Source organism: Neofelis nebulosa, chromosome 9, assembly GCF_028018385.1.
Source record: "Neofelis nebulosa isolate mNeoNeb1 chromosome 9, mNeoNeb1.pri, whole genome shotgun sequence".
NCBI lineage: Eukaryota > Metazoa > Chordata > Mammalia > Carnivora > Felidae > Neofelis > Neofelis nebulosa.
The window spans coordinates 77,769,669-77,789,713 of NC_080790.1; the positions used below are offsets into that span (position 1 = coordinate 77,769,669).

The 20,045-nt window shown below is 52.4% G+C and overlaps 1 protein-coding gene and 1 long non-coding RNA gene across 2 annotated transcripts; one reads left to right on the top strand and one right to left on the bottom strand.

The window, feature by feature from the left end:
• Window positions 1-1,846: 1,846 nt before the first annotated feature.
• On the top strand, window positions 1,847-6,141 carry ZFP36L2 (ZFP36 ring finger protein like 2). Its single transcript, XM_058684284.1, has 2 exons — window positions 1,847-2,187; window positions 2,707-6,141. The coding sequence occupies exons 1-2, from the start codon at window positions 2,137-2,139 to the stop codon at window positions 4,153-4,155; spliced, it is 1,500 nt and encodes a 499-aa protein (XP_058540267.1). The 5' UTR covers window positions 1,847-2,136; the 3' UTR covers window positions 4,156-6,141.
• A 5,690-nt stretch (window positions 6,142-11,831) lies between these two features.
• Window positions 11,832-17,951, bottom strand: LOC131485184 (uncharacterized). Its single transcript, XR_009248692.1, has 3 exons — window positions 17,816-17,951; window positions 17,195-17,305; window positions 11,832-12,357 (listed from the first exon to the last, which is right to left on the bottom strand). It is a non-coding gene; the product is annotated as an uncharacterized LOC131485184 (long non-coding RNA).
• Between the last annotated feature and the right edge of the window lie 2,094 nt (window positions 17,952-20,045).

The following is a 20,045-nucleotide window of genomic DNA, read 5'->3' on the forward strand; positions in this document are numbered from 1 at the left end:
TGCTTTGTCAATTTATTTTAATAAATGATATGGATTTATACCTGTACATCTTTTACACACCTTAACAGATAACGCATTTGCACCTTGACAAGAGTGAGAGATCAGTAAAGCAGGAATTATCTTAGTTTTACAAGGAAACCCAAGTACCAAAGGGATTATGTGATTTGCTTGAGACCACATGACTTGGAAAGGGCAGCGCCTGAACGCCAGCCCTGGGTTTCTGGTCCTAAAGTGCTTGCAGCCCACTGCAGACTCTAGCTCTCTGGGTGGGTGCTTAGGGAGTGACAGCAGGGGGAACTGCATGCAAACTGAACTCTGAGGCGTCAGTTCCATGAGTGACAGGCCTGATGGCTTATTCCCCCACTTCCAGGTTAACGAATGGAAATGACCAAGAGGAAACAAGAAATAACCTCAATTTGGGAAAGGGGCGTGGGTTGCTTCCTTCCCTAGAGGGAACTGGGCCTTCCAACTTAGGCCCAAATGCAGCCTAAGCTGCCAGGTGTGCGAGATCATGGGCCCGCTCCAGTTTTTGGCAGCATATGTTTAGACGAGTGATAAGTGTCCTGGCCCAGACCCCACATCTGCCCGACCGGGCTGTCAGCGGCTTTTGCCTAACTGGGCGCTAGGGGGTGCTGTCTGCCCCGTACCCTTGAGGGGGCCCGTTGGCAAAGGCATTACCCAGAGCAGGGCTTTGGGGTGTGGGACTGGTGAGGGGGGGAAAAAAAGAGGGCAAGACCACCTTGAGCGTCCTCGACGGCAGTTGGTCGGCCTCAGCCCGAGCCTGCGGCCCACGACGAGCTAAGACAGGGCGCGGCGCCCCCAACGGCCCCGGAGGAAAGGGACCTGGAGGGCACGCCCGGCCACGGCCGCGGCGGCCGGGGAGCCTCAGCCGGCAGCTGCACCCCATCCCCTGGGAGGGCTGGGGAAGGCCGGGCTGACCGGCGGACGGACGGGGTGGCGGGAAGTCGCCTCCAGGCCTGCGCAGCTCTCCTGGCCTTTCCTCCCGTCCTCCCAGCCGGCTCCCCCGCCCGGGACGCCCCGCGCCACTCCGCGCCTTTGGCCCTAGCTCAAGGTCTTGTGATGTGATTAGCAAAGCCAGCGCCTTGTCCTCAGACACTCAGCCCTGCCCTGCAGGCCCCGGCGCTCAAGCCCTGTTTACTGCAGCCTGGGCGGGGACGGGGGCGGAGAAACGGGCCCAGGCTCCTCCGGGCGAGACTGCCGCGGCAGCCGCCCGCGTGGCCGCTCCCGCCCCCACCCCCACCGCGCCTCCACGTGCAATCGGGATGGAGCCACCACCCACCGGACGCAGGCCCAGAGCCCCCGCCTCCCGGCCCAAGCACCCTTTGCAAGCCAGCCGGGCCGCGCGGACGGTTGCAATATTCTTGCATTTTGCAATTCCCGCGCCCAGTATAAAACCGAGAGTGGGAGATAAAAGCTTCGCAATTTCGCCTAGCAGGATCCGGCGCGAGGAGACACGTCCAGGGCTGCAGAACTCTGGTCACTTTAAACGTGCAGTGGATTTCCAACAGGGCAGCCCCAGAGAAGAGGAGCCTTATCTTCCCGCCGCCACCCAGCAGCACCCAACAGGGCCGAGCTCTCCACGCCGCCCCGGGCGCCCTGGCAGCCTGCCCCGCCCCACGGCCTCCCGCCCCCTCCCCCGGAGAAAAAAAAATTGGCGGCGGCCAATGGGAGGCCACGAAGGTGCTTGACGTCCGCGAGCCGGCGGGCGGCGTTGCCTGGAGACCCCGGCGGGGTCAGCGTTCTGTCCCCTCCTCCGGCACGCCCGCCTAGCCGCTGCCGCGCTCCCGGGCTCTATATAGGGCGCGCGCTCGCGGGCCGCGGAGTTCCAGCAGTCCGCGAGCTGTCGTCGGCTCCGCGCGGGGGGGGGGGCGGGCCGGGCACCCCGGGGCGCGGAGGAGCGCTGTTTGCTTCTCCTTTCCCCCCACTCCGCACTCCCGGGCACCCTCAAGCCAGTCCACGCTGCTTCCCTCTCTCTAGTCTCGTCCCCCGGCAAACTTTCGGTTCCTCCCCCGCCCCTCACCCGTTATTCGTCGTGGCTCGAGCCCGGCCGCGCCGCCCCGAGGGCTCCTCCGGACCTCCCTGCCTGCAGCGCCGACCATTACAGGATCCAGAAACATGTCGACCACACTTCTGTCCGCCTTCTACGATATCGACTTCTTGTGCAAGGTACGCGAGGGAGCAAGGAGGGAGTAAAGCGGGCAGGCAGGAAGCCCCTCGAGTTTTCAGACTTTGCCTCTGCCCTCGGCTTTTGGGGCACCCATCCCCACCTTGACTTCGGGGTCGGGAAAAATCCTGGAGTTTGCTGTAGTGTGTGCTCGTGCCTTGTGGGCGGGGAGAAGGAGCTGGGAGGAAGGGCAGGGGGGAGCCGCTGTCGCTGTTTAGTTCCTCCGGCGCCGACCGCGGCCACGCTGCCTGGGGCTTCCCGGACGGGGTTTGCGCCGCCCAGACTGGCGGCCCACGGGCTGAGGATCACATGTCGAAACCGAGCGCGGCCTGGGGTGGGAGTCGGCTCCTCCCAACGCGAACATGATTCTTTTGCGCGTGTAGGGGCGGAGGGTGGGGGCCGAATCGAAATCTGCAAAAAGGAAGAAGAATCAGAAGGCTTGGAAGTTCCTCTGCAACTCGCCCCAACTCTTCCCTCCCTTTCCATATTTCATCCCGTCCTCGCCCCCCTCCTTTTGGCAGACGGAGAAATCCCTGGCCAACCTCAATCTGAACATGCTGGACAAGAAGGCGGTGGGGACGCCCGTGGCCGCCGCCCCTAGCTCGGGCTTCACACCGGGCTTTCTCCGACGGCACTCGGCCAGCAACCTGCACGCACTCGCCCACACCGCGCCTAGCCCCGGCAGCTGTTCGCCCAAGTTCCCGGGCGCGGCTAACGGCAGCAGCTGCGGCAGCGGGGCGGCGGGCGGCCCGGCCTCCTACGGCACTCTCAAGGAGCAGTCAGGGGGCGGCGGCACGGCCCTGCTGAACAAGGAGAACAAATTCCGGGACCGCTCATTCAGCGAGAACGGAGAGCGCAGCCAGCACCTCTTGCACCTGCAGCAGCAGCAGCAGCAGCAGCAGAAGGGGGGCGGCGGCGGCTCCCAGATCAACTCCACGCGCTACAAAACTGAGCTGTGCCGGCCCTTCGAGGAGAGCGGCACGTGCAAGTACGGCGAGAAGTGCCAGTTCGCTCACGGCTTCCACGAGCTGCGCAGCCTGACCCGGCACCCGAAGTACAAGACGGAGCTGTGCCGTACCTTCCACACCATCGGCTTCTGCCCCTACGGCCCGCGCTGCCACTTCATCCACAACGCCGACGAGCGGCGGCCGGCGCCGTCGGGGGGCGCCTCCGGGGACCTGCGCGCCTTCAGCGCGCGTGACGCGCTGCACCTGGGCTTCCCCCGGGAGCCGCGGCCCAAGCTGCATCACAGCCTCAGTTTCTCGGGCTTCCCGTCTGGCCACCACCAGCCCCCCGGGGGCCTCGAGTCGCCACTGCTGCTCGACAGCCCCACGTCGCGCACGCCGCCGCCACCGCCCTCTTGTTCCTCGGCCTCCTCCTGCTCCTCGTCCGCTTCGTCCTGCTCCTCGGCCTCAGCGGCCTCCACGCCATCAGGCGCCCCGACGTGCTGTGCCTCGGCGGCAGCTGCGGCCGCGGCAGCGCTTCTGTACGGCACCGGGGGCGCCGAGGACCTGCTGGCGCCAGGCGCCCAGTGCGCGGCCTGCTCGTCGGCCTCGTGCGCCAACAACGCCTTTGCATTCGGCCCAGAGCTGAGCAGCCTCATCGCGCCCCTCGCCATCCAGACGCACAACTTTGCCGCGGTAGCCGCGGCGTACTATCGCAGCCAGCAGCAGCAGCAGCAACAGCAAGGCCTGGTGCCCCCCGCGCAGCCTCCGGCGCCGCCCAGCGCGCCCCTCCCTGCCAGTTCTGCCGCGCCGCCCTCACCGCCCTTCAGCTTCCAGCTGCCGCGCCGCCTGTCCGAGTCTCCCGTGTTCGACGCGCCCCCTAGCCCCCCGGACTCGCTGTCTGACCGCGACAGCTACTTGAGCGGCTCCCTGAGCTCCGGCAGCCTCAGCGGCTCCGAATCCCCCAGCCTCGACCCCGGCCGCCGCCTGCCTATCTTCAGCCGCTTGTCCATCTCCGACGACTGAGGCAAGAGGGCGCCAGCGAGGAGGAGGAAGGGAAGGCTGTTCTGGGGATGTTGGAGGGCGCCCCTGCCGTCTCGACCCCCGTTAAGGGCGGGGTGGGGGAGGCACGGGAGTGGGGTTGGTGATAGGCCCTGAGCAGACTGCGGGCCGCACCGAGCACTTGGACTCGAACTTGTGTGCCGGGAGGGGGCTCCACCCCTCCCCTTTCGGTTTCCTCTTTTTTTTTTTTTTTTTTAATTTTTATTACGAAGTTTCGTTCTTGTTGAGCAAAAAAGCCAACGAACTTTTGTATTGATGAACAAAATATTCACAACAGGGCAGTTGTGATGCGAACAGAACAAAGAACCAAACACTTAAACTTTTAGGTCTCCTATGAGTTTGGGACTTTAGGAAAAAAAAAAATCAACCCAGCACCAGCAGCTACCAACCACCATTCCATATCTTCACTTGAAAGCATTAGTTACAGTCCAGATGTGGGAACTCTTATCTTGAGAGAAGTTCCTAATTTTCGTTTGTCTCAGACCAGTGTAAACAAACCAGCCAGCCACCACCTTGCTAAACTTATAAGCTTCTGGAATCCAGTATTCTACCAAGAATATGCCTTGATTGTAGTCTTCAGTGTGACAGGATTTTGTTTGACACAACGTTCTATACGTCTGGAAAAAAAAAACCCTTGCATTCCAAAGTTTCATACCGGTTACTGGTTTTGTTGCCACCACTTAGTGGATGTTTAATTTTAGAACCATTTTGTCTGCTCTTTCTGGAAGCCTTGGGCAGAGCTTAGTTTGTAATCGTTGGGGGAATAACTGCTGAATTTTTAGCTGTTTTGAGTTGATTCGCACCACTGCACCACAACTCAATATGAAAAAACTATTTAACTTATTTATTATCTTGTGAAAAGTATACATTGAAAATTTTGTTCATACTGTATTTATCAAGTATGATGAAAAGCAATAGATATATATTCTTTTATTATGTTAAATTATGATTGCCATTATTAATCGGCAAAATGTGGAGTGTATGTTCTTTTCACAGTAATATATGCCTTTTGTAACTTCACTTGGTTATTTTATTGTAAATGAGTAAAAAAAATCTTAATTTAAGAGATTGTATGTAATATTTATTTCATTAATTTCTTTCCTTGTTTACGTAAATTTTGAAAGATTGCATGATTTCTTCACAGAAATCTATCCTGATGCTGTGGAAGTAGTTTGAGGAATATCTTATGAGTTTTCTTAGAATGTATAATGGTTGTAGCCCATCCAACTTTAAAGAAAAAAAAAGGTGACCACATACTTTGCAATCAGGTTTAAATGTGGCATGCTTTTCTCATTCCAGCTGTTGACATGAGCAAAAAAAAACCCAAAAAACAAAAAAAACCCATGTTTGTTTGTTCGTTCCACCAATTCTACTGTGACATACTCTGCGTACAAAGACATGTAGCAATAATGGGGTGGGGGTAGTCTCACAGTGCCTTTGGAAGGGCCAGAACTTGCCTTAAATCTTCCTCAACCAAATAAGTATTTTTCTATTAGTGCTTGAGAGAATTTGAATGTAGGATGGGTTCAACTGCACAAAAGGAAAAGATATTTACCACTTTTTTTTTATATAGATATAAAGTGAAGAGGCCACCTCTTAGTGCTAAAATGGTATGTAGTACATGAATATGCCTTGTTTCATTACAGAAGATTCCAAAACTTGTACTATTTTTTTTTTGTGTGTGTGCGTAGAAAGGCAGGAATGCTTTCCTGGACAGCGGATGAATGAGCAGTAGCTTTAGTTTGTTTGTACGTAGGTACAGTTGGAGCACTATGTATGTATGTACTCTGGACTACTTTGACAGAAGTAGGTTTTTGAATGTAACAAGATAAGTCAACTTGAGTTGTAATATATTTTGGGGAAATCAGTTCACTACAGATTGTGGCTGTAAACATTGTACTGTAAATGTTTTGTAGTTTTCCCCCAATAAAATTTTTGGGAAAAAAGGTATTCATGTGTAAGCCAGCTTTTTTTTTTTTTTTTTTTTTTTTTTTTTTAAACCAGAACATGGAGCCTCTTACCTTAATTACCACCACTTTTCCGGGCATTGCCCAGGCCTTGCAGGGGTTGGGAGCTAAGGTTTCCACGGGAGCTGGCAAGGTGAGAATTCAGAAAAGCCTGCCCCTATGTATTTTATAGCAAGCTCTTTTAGCTGAAAGAAAGTAATTATTTGGACTGTCAAGGGCATTAGTTAGCTGTTCCCCTTGGTAATAAGATGCATCCCAGTGTTGGCTGACTGGCTGGTGGCAGGCCCTGGCTGAAGGCCTGAGGGGGTGTGGCCTGCCTGTGAGTCACCAAGTGGATCACGTGTCTGCAGTGGCAGCTGAAGGTCCGATTTTTTTTTTTTTGCTGGGACACCCAGGGACCAGAACAGCTAGGGTGGGGAAGGGAGGAAGGTATCGAGGGCCACTAGAACGCTGAGCTGGAGAAGAGGAGGGAGTTGGGTTAGAAACTTTTCCTGGGCTGGAGAACCAGGGTTTTGCCTCTACTTTGGGAAGCCTGGCTGTGTCCTTGTCCGGAGAGGAAGGAAAGGGGAGGAAGATTAAACAGGTCAAACTTATATCTGGGTAATGTTTGTTTATGCAGACAGCTTCCTCTGGGAGTGAGCACACACGTTATTTATGCAAAAGGATTTGTGTCTGCTTTAGGCGACTCTAAGTGGCCAGAAAGCAAATTCAACCCAGGCTTCTAGAAAAAGGAAGAAAAAAGAAAGGGCACCAATTTGTCTGCTGATTCGCACACAATTGAACAAAACCTTGGTAACTTTTTTTCCCCTACAATCCCTTTTGAAACTTCAAAATCAGGTTCATAAATTAACTCACATTTTTCCCTTCCCTCCTCCCACCCCTCCCACCCCCCAGTTCAGACACTTCTTCCAAAGTAGGTAAAAGATTTAGCGATAGTTTGTTTTCTTATCTGCAACAGCTGGGCCCTATCAACCACTGCTTGCACCCCTGTGCGGGGTCTCCCCTGTCTCCCAGCTGAGCGGGCGGGTGGGGGAGGGGCGGTCTGGAGCCCGCCAGGCCTCGGGCAGCTGTTTCACGTTAGCGGTGATTGCGCTGGTGTTAACTGGAGCGTTTTGGTGCTTGGCTGCCAAAGGGGATGGGGAACAGTTTCAAAGTTCTCCCAGATGCCCGGCCCCTGGCTAAGGGCCTCAGCCGTGGGGGGAGGGGAAGCCTGGGGCCGAGAAGGGCTCAGGCGGCAAGACCCTGCGGGCTCCCTGGCCTCTTCACCATAAAGAATGTGCAATGGGAAGGAAAGGTCTAAAATGCAGTGCTATTTAGGCCAAGCTGCTTTCAAAGGCCTTGTTGCCACTTCATTCCAAAACTTATTTTTCTAAACAAGTACTTTTGATGGGCTGGAATGTCAGACTTGTTGGGATAAGCCACATTCATTTTTAAAAATTGGTTTGTTTGAGAGCCTGACTAGGATCTGATGTTTTGTATTTGCGACTCAGTGGAGCATGGAAAGCTGGGGGGAATCATTCAGAAATTTCCTCTTGCCGCAGATCAATGGAGGGTATATAGGTCATTGTCTTTCTGCAGCGGCTGGAATTAACAGCAAACAAAACTCTCTGCTATTGCTGATCGCTCTTAGGAAAGTTTTCTTGTAAATTAAGGGGACTAGAAGTAAAAATGCAAGTAAGGACAAGCCAGGATTCCTGTCACGGGCTGGAGAGCGGAACTGAAGTTGACTGGCTCCAAGACTGTGTTACACTCCAGATAAAATTCTTTTGCAGCCAGTTGTGAAAGTGAGCCCAGGATGCGAGGGTGTTTAGAATGTCTTCATAGTGGCATTGCCCTGGGCTGTTTGAAAATAAGGTATTTGGGGGGACGCCTAGGCGACTGGGTGGCTCAGTCAGTTAAGCACCTGACTTCGGCTCAGGTCATGATCTCACGGCCTGTGAGTTCGAGCCCCGTATCGGGCTCTGTGCTGACAGCTTGGAGCCTGGAGCCTGCTTCGGATTCTGTGTCTCCCTGGCTCTCTGCCCCTCCCCCGCTTGCTCTCTCCCTCTCTCTTTCTCTCTCTCTCTATCTCTCTAAAATAAATAAACTTAAAAAAAATAAGGTACTTTTTTAACCAGCTCAATTAGTACGTGCCACCTTCTAGATTATTTTAGAGAAGGGATGCATGCATGGACATATTTGCCACTCCTCACTCTGTCTGAATCGACTTCTGAGTATGTAAAAGGGAAAAAAAAAAGCCACAACACAAATGATTGAGGAGGCCAAAGCACCCACCACCCAGCGATGGGAATAGATGGGGATTTCAAGCCCTGCAGAGGTTCAGGAGTCCAGATAAAAGGTCCAGGCCTGGGAGGGCCCAGAGAAGGAAGGACAGACAGGCACAGCTCTTGGCCACAGGTCTGGCCCAGCAGAGGAAACTGGGTCTTAAAATCTGCCTGGAGGTCTGAGAAAACCTTCCAGGCTGGATGTGTGCAAGGAAGAAACCCTAGAGAGCATTTGAACTGGGAGGGAACCATCCCCAGACACTCACTGCCCCCCACTTTAGCTCATGATGACAAGAGCAAAGGAGAGATGACTCTGGCCAAGTCCTCTTGAAAGCACAAGTTGGGTCTCTGCACCTTCCTTGACCTGAGTTAGGGGAGTTAGGGGAGCCCATGGGGCCCCTAGAGGTCGAGCCACAGCCAGCCTCCCCTTCCGTCGGAGAACCGTAGCTACTCTCCAGTTGTCATTACCTGATTTAATTGTGTTTATTTTTTTGTTGTCCACACTCTGGGGAATGTGCAGACCCGTAGCCATCCAGGGCAGTTCCAGTTTCGTGCTGCTGGCAAGGCCAAGGAGGAAGGGAGGAAAAAAGGCAGGGCCAGGGCCCAGAGGCCTGCCCAGGAGGAACCCTGCAGGCAGGAGGTGGGTGAGGGGCTGGGCAGCAGGAAGCCACTGCCCCTCCAGGGCCCATGCCTGCTTCAGTGGGTTCTCCAACCTCTCCTGACAGTTTTTGCTAAACCTGGAAAGCATATGAGTGTGTCTGTGTCTAAGGGTGTGTCTGTGTGTGTGGAGAGAGGTTTGTCAGGGCGTGTATCTGTGTCCTTGTGTGTCTAGCTGGGAGTGCACCTTTTCGAGGGTATCATTCTCTATGCAGGTGTTCAAAGTTCTGTGTCCGTATGCTATAGGGGAGCGCTGGTATATGAGGCTGTCGATATGTGTGTGGGGTATGTATGTCTGTAGAGCTTGAGAGTCCGTGGGTGTGAGTGTGGGTATGGGCTTGGGCGTGTCTGTGATTGTATGTGTGCGTAGGTATGTTCAGGGGTCTGCATGTGAGTGGGGGTCTGGATTTGGGTGCATCTGCTGCTGCTGCTGCTGTGTGTGTGTGTGTGTGTGTGTGTGTGTGTGTGCGTGGGTGGGTATGGGTGTGTTCAGGAGTCTGTGTGTGAGTCGGGGGTCAGGGTTTGTGGCTGTATCTGTTGCTATGTGTGAGTGTGTGTGTGTGTGTGTGTGTGTGTGTGTGTGTGGTGCGCGCGCGTGTGTAGGTATATGTGGATCTATGTGTGGGTGTATCTGTAACTGTTGCTGTGTGGGTAGGTGTGTGGGTCTGTGGGGTGTGAGGAAGGACCTGTGGGTGTTGCTGTATGTTTGGGTCTAGATGTGTCTGCATGGGGGTAAGAGTGTTAACAACACCTACAGAGGAAAAGCAGCCCTTTTTAGCAGGCCTCTTTCAAGTTAAAAACTGCTTTCAAAACCCGGAAATGGTGGCCAGGCTGTCATCTGCTTCCTGCAGGGGGGTGGGCAGAACAGGGCTGAGAGTGGGAGGGTGGCAGACAGGCCTCCAGACCTGCAGGGACCCCAGACCCACCTTACTGCTGGGCACAGCTGTCAAGGACAGGCTGCTTGAGCCTGACTGCAGGGACATATTTAGAAACAATTCTCTGGTTGGAGGGGGAGGGGACCCCTTTATTTTCATCTGTACAGAAATAGCTCTCATCAGATAGGAGTTCTTATACCCTCTGGGGTGAGAAGCAGTTCTGAAATAGAAGGAAAGATATTAAGACAGACAAGAAAACTCCTGAGCTCGCTGAAACCGAGTTTAAAATATTTCTCTAAAAATAAGCTTTGTTTTCCTTGTGGATTCCTCTGGCAATCGGGCCCTTGTGTCAGGGTGCTTAGCTGGCCTGCAAAGCCAGGCGGAATTTTTAAAAAAGCAAGTGTTTCCCAGCCGTGGCCTTGGAAAGTTCTCTGTTTTCCATTTATTAAACTCCTAGTTTCCAGCTAATTAAAATTATTTTCAAATAAAACTCCTTAGCCTAGCAATATTTGACGAAACACAGAATTCCCAGCGACCCCTCTGTAGGAGGCTGAGCTGGGCCGAGGGGTGGCCTGTGACCCCTCCTCTGGGCCCTGTGCCAGTTTTATAGGAAGAAGGGGGGCCCTTTGAAATGCAGGTCCAGGGCCTGTGTCACCAAATCCCAGCACCCTCCTGGTGACAGGTGAGAGGCTGCTTGCAAGGCAGTCTCTGAGCCCCGCACCACTTGAGAAGGGACTGTGGGGTCATTGGGAACCTGCTGTTTGTCAACCCACACCACTGAGCATAGGAGGGGCACACTTTGGGGAGAACTCCACCGAGGTAAGCGACAGGTGATCCTGTGCTACCTGGTTGCCCCTTCCTGGCCTGGCTGCTAACAAAGAAGCTTCAGGTCCAGTCAGGCCAGTGTGCCAGGACTCCAGGACTGCAGGACGTCCAGGCTCCCAAGGGCTCCCATGGCTTCACCATGTGGTGAAGCAGAAATCAGAAACAATGCAGGGTAGGAGGCTTATGTCATCAAGGGCCAGACCTGGTGTGATTCAGGCAGACTTGCTGCCCTGAGATCCAGTCCAGACATCCAAGGGATGGGGTGCTGGGGCTGTTGGCTGGGACCCTTCAACAATCCCACAGACCGTTCTTGGTTGTCTAGTAAATGTCTGCACTGGGTAAACAGGTGAGCTGACAGCTGTCATCCCCTGCCTTCATGGAGTGCACTGTCATCAGTTGTCATCAGGGTTCGTTCATGATGTGGCATGAACCAGTCTTCATTCCTTGGTGGAGCAGGATAATATTCCATTATACGGACACCACATTTTGTTTATTCACTCATCAGTTGATAGACATTGGAGTTGTTTCTGCTTTTTGGCTCTTGTTGAACAATACGGCTATAATCATCCGTGTACAAGTTTTTGTGTGTTCATGTTTTCTTTTTTTTTTAATTTTTTTTTAATGTTTTTATTTTTACTTTTGAGACAGAGAAAGACAGAGCATGAGCAGGGGAGGGGCAGAGAGAGGGGGAGACACAGAATCTGAAGCGGGCTCCAGGCTCTGAGCTGTCAGCACAGAGCCCGACGTGGGGCTTGAACTCAGGGAGTGTGAGATCATGACCTGAGCTGAAGTCGGACGCTCAACTGACTGAGCCACCCAGGCACCCCTGTGTGTTCATGTGTTCAATTCTTTGGGCTATATACCTTGACGTAGAATTGCTGGGTCATATGGTAACTCTGTGTTTAACTTTTTGAGGAACTGTCTTACTATTTTCCAAAGTGATACTTCGGTTTTCATAACTATTATAATAATATTAGTTTCCCCCTCTCGACCTCGTGCATGCTCCATGATGGCCACATAAGAAACTTCTACACTTGTTCACAATAGCCAAAAAATGGAAACAACCCAAATGTCCATCAACAGATGAATAAATAAACAAAATGTGGTATGTCCTTTCAATGGGCTAGTATTTAGTCATAGAAAGGAATGAAGCACTGATACATGGAGGAACTGTAAAAACACTTAAGTGAAAGAAGCTGGACACAAAAGACCACATATTGTATGATTCCACTTCTATGAAATGTCTAGCATGGGCATACCCGTAAGACAAAAAGTAGATTGGTGGTGGCCAGGAGCTAGCAGATCAATGGGGACTGACTGCTGATAGACGGGGTTTCTTTTGGGGTTGATGAAAATATTCTGGAACTAGATAATGGTGATTGTTGCACAACCTGTGAACATACTAAAATTTGTAGATTCATATACTTTAACCTGATGAGCTTTATTGTATGCGAGTTATATCTTTATTTTTAGAAAATGTATACTCACAGGCTGAAATCCAGGCTGCAAAAGGGAAGGAGAGGATACTGAGGGAGCCTCTGTCAGGGAAACTGACCTCACTTAGGATCCAGAAAGCCCCTACAAAAGTAAGAAAGGCAAAGTGTAAGTAACGGTAAGGCAAAGGGCCAATGAAAGAGTTTCCAAGTAAAAGGAGCAGCTGTGCAAAGGCCCTGTGGTTAGAGGATGCATGGTTCCAGAGAGGGAAGGAAAGAAGGATATGGTGCCAAAGGGTGGAGAACAGAGCAAGGCAGCACAGGATGGGGCTGGGGCAGTGAGCTCAGGCCTCAAAAGATCTCTCTCCTGCCTTCTTCCCACCAATTCCTCCATTAGAACATCAGATTTTGGGTTCAATGATTTCTCTCCACTGTTGTTTTTTCAACATTATCCTCATGCTCCATCACAGTGTCATTCACCTCACTTCAGCTCATCACGTGGGCATTTTATCATACCACATCATCGCAAGAAGAGTGAGTACAGTACAGTAAGAAATTCTGAGAGAAACCACATTCACATAACTTTTATGTGTATATGGCTGTAGTTCTGTTTTATTATTGTTGTACATCTCTTACTGTGCCTAATTCATAGGTGAAACTTTCTCATAGGCATGTATGCGTAGGAAAAAACATAGTATATGTAGGGTACTACTTAACGGTTTCAGGCATCCACTGTGGGTCTTGGAACGTATCCCCTTCCATAAGAGGGGACCACTCTATTATCGTTCTGCTTCATCACCTTTGGCTTTCCCTTCTCCTCCAGCTCATGCCCACAGGTCTCCTGGTGGAAATGCCTTAAAGATTCTAATAGCTACTATTTATAGAGCTTCTCTTTTTTTTCTAATTGTTTTTAATGTTTATTTATTTTTGAAAGAGACAGACCGTGAGCAGGGGAGGGGCAGAGAGAGAGACACACACACACACACACACACACACACAGAATCTGAAGCAGGATCCAGCCTCTGAGCTGTCAGCACAGAGCTGGATGCAGGACTCGAACCCACAAACTGTGAGATCATGACCTGAGCCGAAGTCTGACGCTTAACCAACTGAGCCACCTAGGTGCCCCTTGGAGGTTCTCTTATGAACTAAAGTTTTACATATGTTAAGGACAGTCCTTTATATCTCCCAAGACTGAGGTACTTTTACTATCCCCATTTCAAAGATAAGGAAACTGAGCTCAGTGTAGTTGTCATATGCCTGAAACCAGAAAGGCTGGAGCAAAATTCAAAGGAATCTAAACTGTTGCTCCTTCAAATCTCCTGGGGCTACTTCTCTCACTCCTCTCTACCTGGCTTTTCTCACACTGTCTATAAACCCATATTTCCAAGAAGCCTTCCAGGGGTCCATTCCAGGGCAGTCTATTTCCTGCTTCATCTATGCTTTTAAAATCCTACTAGTTTGGGGCACCCAGGTGGCTCAGTCAGTTAAGCGTCCAACTTCAGCTCAGGTCATGATCTCACAGTTCGTGAGTTCGAGCCCCGCCATCAGTCTCTGTGCTGACAGCTCAGAGCCTGGATCCTGCTTCAGATTCTCTGTCTTCCTCTCTCTCTGCTCCTCACCCGCTCACACTGTCTCTGTCTCTGTCTCTGTCTCTCTCTCTCTCTGAAAAATAAATGAACATTAAAAAAAAAAAACAAAACACAACATGTTAATGCTAAAAAAAGGTTTAGGGGCACCTGGCTGGCTGACTCAGCCGGTAGAGCATGCAAGTCTTGATCCCGGGGTTGTGAGTTCAAGCTCCACACTGGGTGTGGAGATTACTTGAAAATAAAATCTTTAAAAAGTAAATAAGTAGGGGCACCTGGGTGGCTCTGTCAGTTAAGTGTCCGACTTCAGCTCAGATCACAGTTCATGAGTTCAAGCCCCACATCAGGCTCTCTGTTGTCAGGGCAGTGCCCGCTTCAGATCCTCTGCCCTCCTCTCTCTCTGCCCCTCACCCGCTCTCTCTCAAAAATAAATAAACATTAAAAAATAGTAATAAAGAAGTAAATAAATTTTTAAAAATAAAAAATGTTTAAAAAAATCATGACCTAGTGTATCCCTTTCATCCCACAGATGAGAAAACTAAGGCTTAGAGAATGTGGGGGAACCCCTCTGGAGATTTTCCAATTTCTGGAAAATGAGATCACCCACCCCGCCTAGGACACTCTTCCCAGGTACGATCTGTGCCGCAAGGCTGTTGGTAAAAATGTAAATATCAACTCTCACCAAGGCAGACCTAAATCCCTCTGGGCTGAGAGGCTCAGAGGGGCTGGTTTCTGGATGTTCTGTCCATCCAGCCTCTCAGGGAGGGCCTGGAGGGTCATTGGATGGACATGGCCAGGAGCTTACAAAGCACAGCCCTTTGAGCCCAGAGCTGCTGCAGGAGCAGGGGCACGGGAGGGCGCCAGGCCGGTGTCACCACTGCTCTGCGAGAGGCCTAGTCACACAGGGACTACAACAGACCTCCATTCAAATCTCATTCCACTGCCACTCCCTGCCTGTGTAATCCTGAGCAAATCTCTGAGCCTCGGTCTCCTCATATAGGAAATGGGAGGACAATGCTGCTCCTGCTATACAAAGCGCCCATGAGGGTGAAATATGATGCCACGTGTGAAGTGTCTAGGAGAGGCCCTCCCTGGTTCGGGGTCCCACAGATGAAACTGTGCAGACTAGCAGAGCAGTTAGCAAACTGAAATGGCTGGTTCAAAGCTGAGCTTTGCTACTGCCAGCGGTGAGACCGCGAGCCAGCTGCCGATGCTCTCTGTGCCTCGATGTCCTCATCTATAAAATACCCGGCCTATTTCCTAGGGTTCTCATGAAGCTTAAGTGAATTAACTCATGTAGTGAGGATAGAACCTGGCACACAGAAAATGGACGTGGTGGGGGTGTGGCGGGAATGGGCACAATGGGTGAAGGGGAGTGGGAGATACAGGCTTCCAGTTATGGAATGATTAAGTCGCGGTATAAAAGGCACAGCATTGGGAATATAGTCAACAGTATTGTGACAGTGTTTTGTGGTGACATATGGCAGTTGCACTTGTGAGCATAGCGTAACAATATCGACTTGTCAGATCACTGCACTGTGTACCTGAAACTAATGTAGCATTGTGTATCAGCTAGAATGAATGAATGAATGAATGAATGAATATATACATACATACATGCATGCATAAATGCAATATAACAATTTGTTATTGAATCTCTTGGTTTTTTTCCACACTTAACCAATAGACACGCAATCTGAGGGGGGTCAGGAAGGCCCCTAGCCCGCCTCTACCAAACTCCCCCAACCACACAAGGCTTACGGTAAGAGTGGCAACTGCTTTTCTACAGAAATTCTAGATACATCTGTGCTGTCCAATATGGTAGACACTAGCCACAAGTGACCACTTAAATTTAGTACCTATTAAACACAATTTAAAACTCACTTCCTCAGTCGACTAGCCACATTTCAAGTTCTCGACAGCCACATGCACTGAACAGCACTACTATTCTAGAGTGTTCTGTAAAATGCAAATAACTATAAGGAAGGTAACCTCTAGCATCTAACCCTTGAAGGGTTGTCCTTTTCCAAAGCCAGTCCTGGGACATATCCATGACGCCCTTGATGGCTCCCCCTCCATCCCTTAGCCAAGAGGGTCCAAAATATCCCCAGACCACCTCTCTGTCCAGTGGACTGCCAGTGCCAGTGGAGGAGAAATGAAGGGACCACCCACTGCATGGTGGCCCCTCACAGCCCTGCCTGGCAGCCTGGGACCCACCTCCTCCCAGATGCCCCAGAGACGTGGACCGGCCTGCTCCCCCTGTCTCCACAGCTGTGATACCACATCCATCCAGTCACTGATACCAGAACCTGGTGTTCCCTCCACCCCTTCCCTCCTAGGCTTCCTGAACCTCATGACTCTGCTTTCTAATCATGCCCAGACACTGTCCTGTCCCCTCTCTCTGCCTTTACTGCCTCAGCAACTCGGGCCCCCCCTTTTGCCTGGACAGCGATAAAGCAGGAGCCCCCAGCTGTTCCTCCTCTCAGCCACCATTCCCCAGAGCGAGCTTCTAAAACACTTAGGCGATCACGCCCCTCCTGAGGGGTGCCCTCCCTGCCCTCCACCCCACCACCCAGTTCAAATCCAAGCTTCCACACATGCTGGATGAGGCCCTGCCTAGAAACCTGCTGCTTCTCACCTGCCCTGGAGTGCTGAGGGCTGCTGATTCCCAATGCTCTTCACACCCCTGGGCCCCGGGTCCCTGCCTGGAACACACCTGCCGTGTCCCCCTGCTTCCTCTGCTTCAGCTGAATCTGCATCTCAGATACGGTCCTTCCACCACCCCCCACCCCAGCCTCCAGGGCCCTGCGTGGGCCTTCGTAGGAGCACAGAGCACGTTGTCCTACACCAGCTAGTTACGGCTCTGTGGACTCTAGCCTGGAAGTTCCTTCAGAACAAGAATGTCGTCGTGTGCCTCCTTGCACAGTCCAGCCTGGCTCCTGGAAGGGCTCCTAGAAGGACTGCAGCGAAACCAGAGCCCCCTGTGAGATGGCACTGTTCTCTTATACTTGACAGATGAGAAAATGCAGCTGGGGGAAATGAAGACACGTGCTCAAGGCCTGCTACCCCAGCCCTGCCCCACGGGCACGCTGGGCCATTCGGAAGGGGGAGGGAGGATCTGCTCCTTGCTAGACACGCCCTCCTTCTGAGTTCCTCTAATTCCGAACTCATGCCTGCCGGTTCTGAATCTCCGAACAACAGACGCAGAAGCCCAATGCTACAAAGGGAAAAGTCCCTCCTCACCTGTCTCCTCAGTCCTACTCAGCCAAGCTGACTACCTTGTAATCTCTTTGTGTGAGGGATTCCTGAGATTTGACAGTGTAGCTATACCTATAAATATTTACACACATGCTCATGTATTGTTGCAGTGGACAGAACCAAGTCATACTGTACCTCCTGCCCGTCGGCCCCCCTCCACACTCGGGGAGCTGGCACCTTCTTTCATGGTCCTCCGTAGCCTGAGGGCCCTGGTGATGGCCGCCAAGATTCCACACGAGTCCAGTTCTGTGGACAGGGCAGCACAAACATCCTTACACTCAGACCTGGTGTGAGTATTTCCATCAGGTGAACCCCGAAAGGCAGCACGGCTAAGTTGCGGGACAGCTCAGAGTAGCCCTCCGAAACTGTTACCTGAAGTACCTCTCACCCCACTGTGCCCTAGAGGCCGTATCTACCCATTTGCTCCCTGTATGCCCCTTTCTGAGCTTCTGGAGTTTGCCTGACAGAAACTCTGCCCTCCCCCCTCCCCCCTGCCCCAGGGTCTGGTCTTTCTGTCTCCCTGTCCTGTTCTCGGATCCTCCTGCGGCTAAGCCCCATCCCCCTACATCTCCAGGCTCTTAGAGGGCAGCCCGTGGCTGTCCACCTCTTGGGCTGGTGCCAGAGACCGAGGCTATCACCTGGGAGCCCCGGGCAGGCCTCCTGGGCTCGAAGCACCTGGGACTTGAGGGCCAGGAGCTGGGAAGACTCTCCCACTGAAACCAGGGCGATGTGGAGGGTGGGGTGGGGAGCCCCTACCTGGGTAACTGTCAGTAGGGATGGCAGAAAGTATCCCAACACAACAGCCTTGCCAACTGAGGGTGTTGACACTGTGCAGGTGTGTTTCTTCGAGAGCGTGTGTGTGTGTGAGTGTGTGTGTGTGTGTGTGTGTGTGTGTGTGTATGTCTGACCATGTGCCAGTGAGTGTGCGTGTGTGCTTTAGGGGCGGTTGTGTGAGGCGTTATGTAATGGAGGCACTCCCCGGGGCCAGCAAACCGCAGTGGTGTAACTGCCGGCCAGCCAGGCCACCAGAAGGAAAGGAGGGAAAATGTAAACACCATTCTGGGCCTTTCCCTTGCCTGCCACGAGCAGGCCCTGCACAGAGCAGCTCTTCCCGTTCTCCATTCCTGCTGCCTTAGCCCCGTAGGCTGGCCTGGGAGGGGGTGATAATGGAGGCCAAGGAGCCGAGGCCAGGGGTCAGAAGACCTCTCCGGGAGCCAACATCCACAGCTCTTGATCCCAGCCCAGGGGGCAGAATGGAGAGGAGGGCCTGTCGGGGTCTGCCTAGGCTTCTCCTGACTCTGCCACAAGCCATGCATCCCCCACAAATGAGGCAGGCTGCCTTCCTCACCCCCAGAGCTGCTTTCTCGTTAACGCCTTTGGAGGCCCCCTGGGTCCCAGACGCCTCTCCCTGGCATTGGAGCCCCTCGCCCTGCAGTGAGCCAGTTCAGACTCACGGCTCACGTGTGAGCTCATACTCTGGGATGTCCTCAGAGCCAGCTGTCTGCCTCTCTGTCTTTCTCTCTCTCTCTCTCTCTCTCTCTCTCTCTCTCTCTCTCTCACACACACACACACACACACACACACACACACACACAAACAGGTGCACCTCTCTCCCTGCCCCCCCCACCTCATCGCGGGCCAGACGCCTGCCTTCCAGCCAGCTCCCGGGTGCTTGGCCCTTCCCCACCCCGCGGAGGCTGGCTCTTCCAGGAAGCCTCCCCTGCCTGCTCGTGGCCGTGGTCCTTTCTTCTCGCTCTGAGCTCCTGAGGCGCCTCTGGACACACAACCTGACATCTGGCCATGCACAGTCGCCCCTTGTTCTCCAGTGGTTCGCTTTAATAATAATGGCCACGATTTGTTCAACACACTCTCTGCCAAACCCGGTCCCTTAAGATGTCCTTGTTATCACGATGGGCATCCTCACACCGGCCCTAGAAGGTGGCATTCTTACCACCAGTACATGGCTGGAGCCCAAGCAGAGAGAGGTTCCGCGAATTATCCAGGCTTCTATCTACACCTAGAGGTGTCTGGTGGCCGATATTCACAGAATCCGGTGGCTAAGTCCCATCTCTGCACACCACCAGGCTTTTAGAGGGTAGGAACCTGTTCTGCCCCCCACTCCACCCCCCAACAGAGAACCAGCTGGGCACCCACCAGATGCTCAAATAAGGGCTGTGGCTTTTACTCAACAGCTGCCAAATACTTGGTGCCGTTTAACTGCCAATTGAATGAATAACTGATTGAACAGAATGCAATAGGATCTTTATCCAGAGCTATAGAGAGTGATATGTTCAGAGCAGGGGTTTCTGGAATTACCCACCCATATGACTTCAGACAATGCACGAACCCCTCTGAGCCTCAACGTTCTCATCTGAAAAATGGGCGTGGCCCCCGTGCTGTCCTCTCAAGGTTACTGAGAGGATAGATAATGTGCAAGCCTGTACGTGTGACAGGCATGGGTTGGTGCCCAGCGTGCATTTAGTGGTCAGTCAATGCCAGCTGCTACCACTGTTCCCCCTTCCAGTGGTACCCCCTTCCAGAGGGGTAAGCCTCTTCCTCCATTTTACAGGTGAGGAAACTGAGTCCCAGAGAAACAGCTTCCCTGAGATCTTGCAGCGTCTGGATTTGCAACTGCAAATAACTGATTCCTATCCCAGATCCTTTTTCTTTTTTTATGTTTGTTTATTTATTTTGAGAGAGAGAGAGAGAGAGAGAGAGAGAGAGAGAGAGAGAAGGGAAGGGGCAGAGAGATTGAGAGAGAGAGAGAATCCCACACAGGCTCCTTGCTGTCAGCACAGAGCCCGACTCAGGGCCCAATCTCACAAACCGTGAGATCATTCCTGAGCCAAAATCAGGAGTCAGATGCTTAACCAGGTGCCTCTGATTCCTAGCCGAAACTCTTAAAAGACAGACCAGCATTTTTCATCCAGGTCCTTGTAGGTAGAGGTGGTGAGGTCAACTGAAGAAGGCTATCTTTCTAGACTTT

Excerpts from the sequence above, each read along its gene's own strand:
- ZFP36L2 (XM_058684284.1), top strand. The coding sequence starts at position 2,137 with ATGTCGACCACACTTCTGTCCGCCTTCTACGATATCGACTTCTTGTGC. Across the intron at positions 2,188-2,706 it reads ATATCGACTTCTTGTGCAAG|ACGGAGAAATCCCTGGCCAA; the intron begins GTACGCGAGGGA and ends TCCTTTTGGCAG.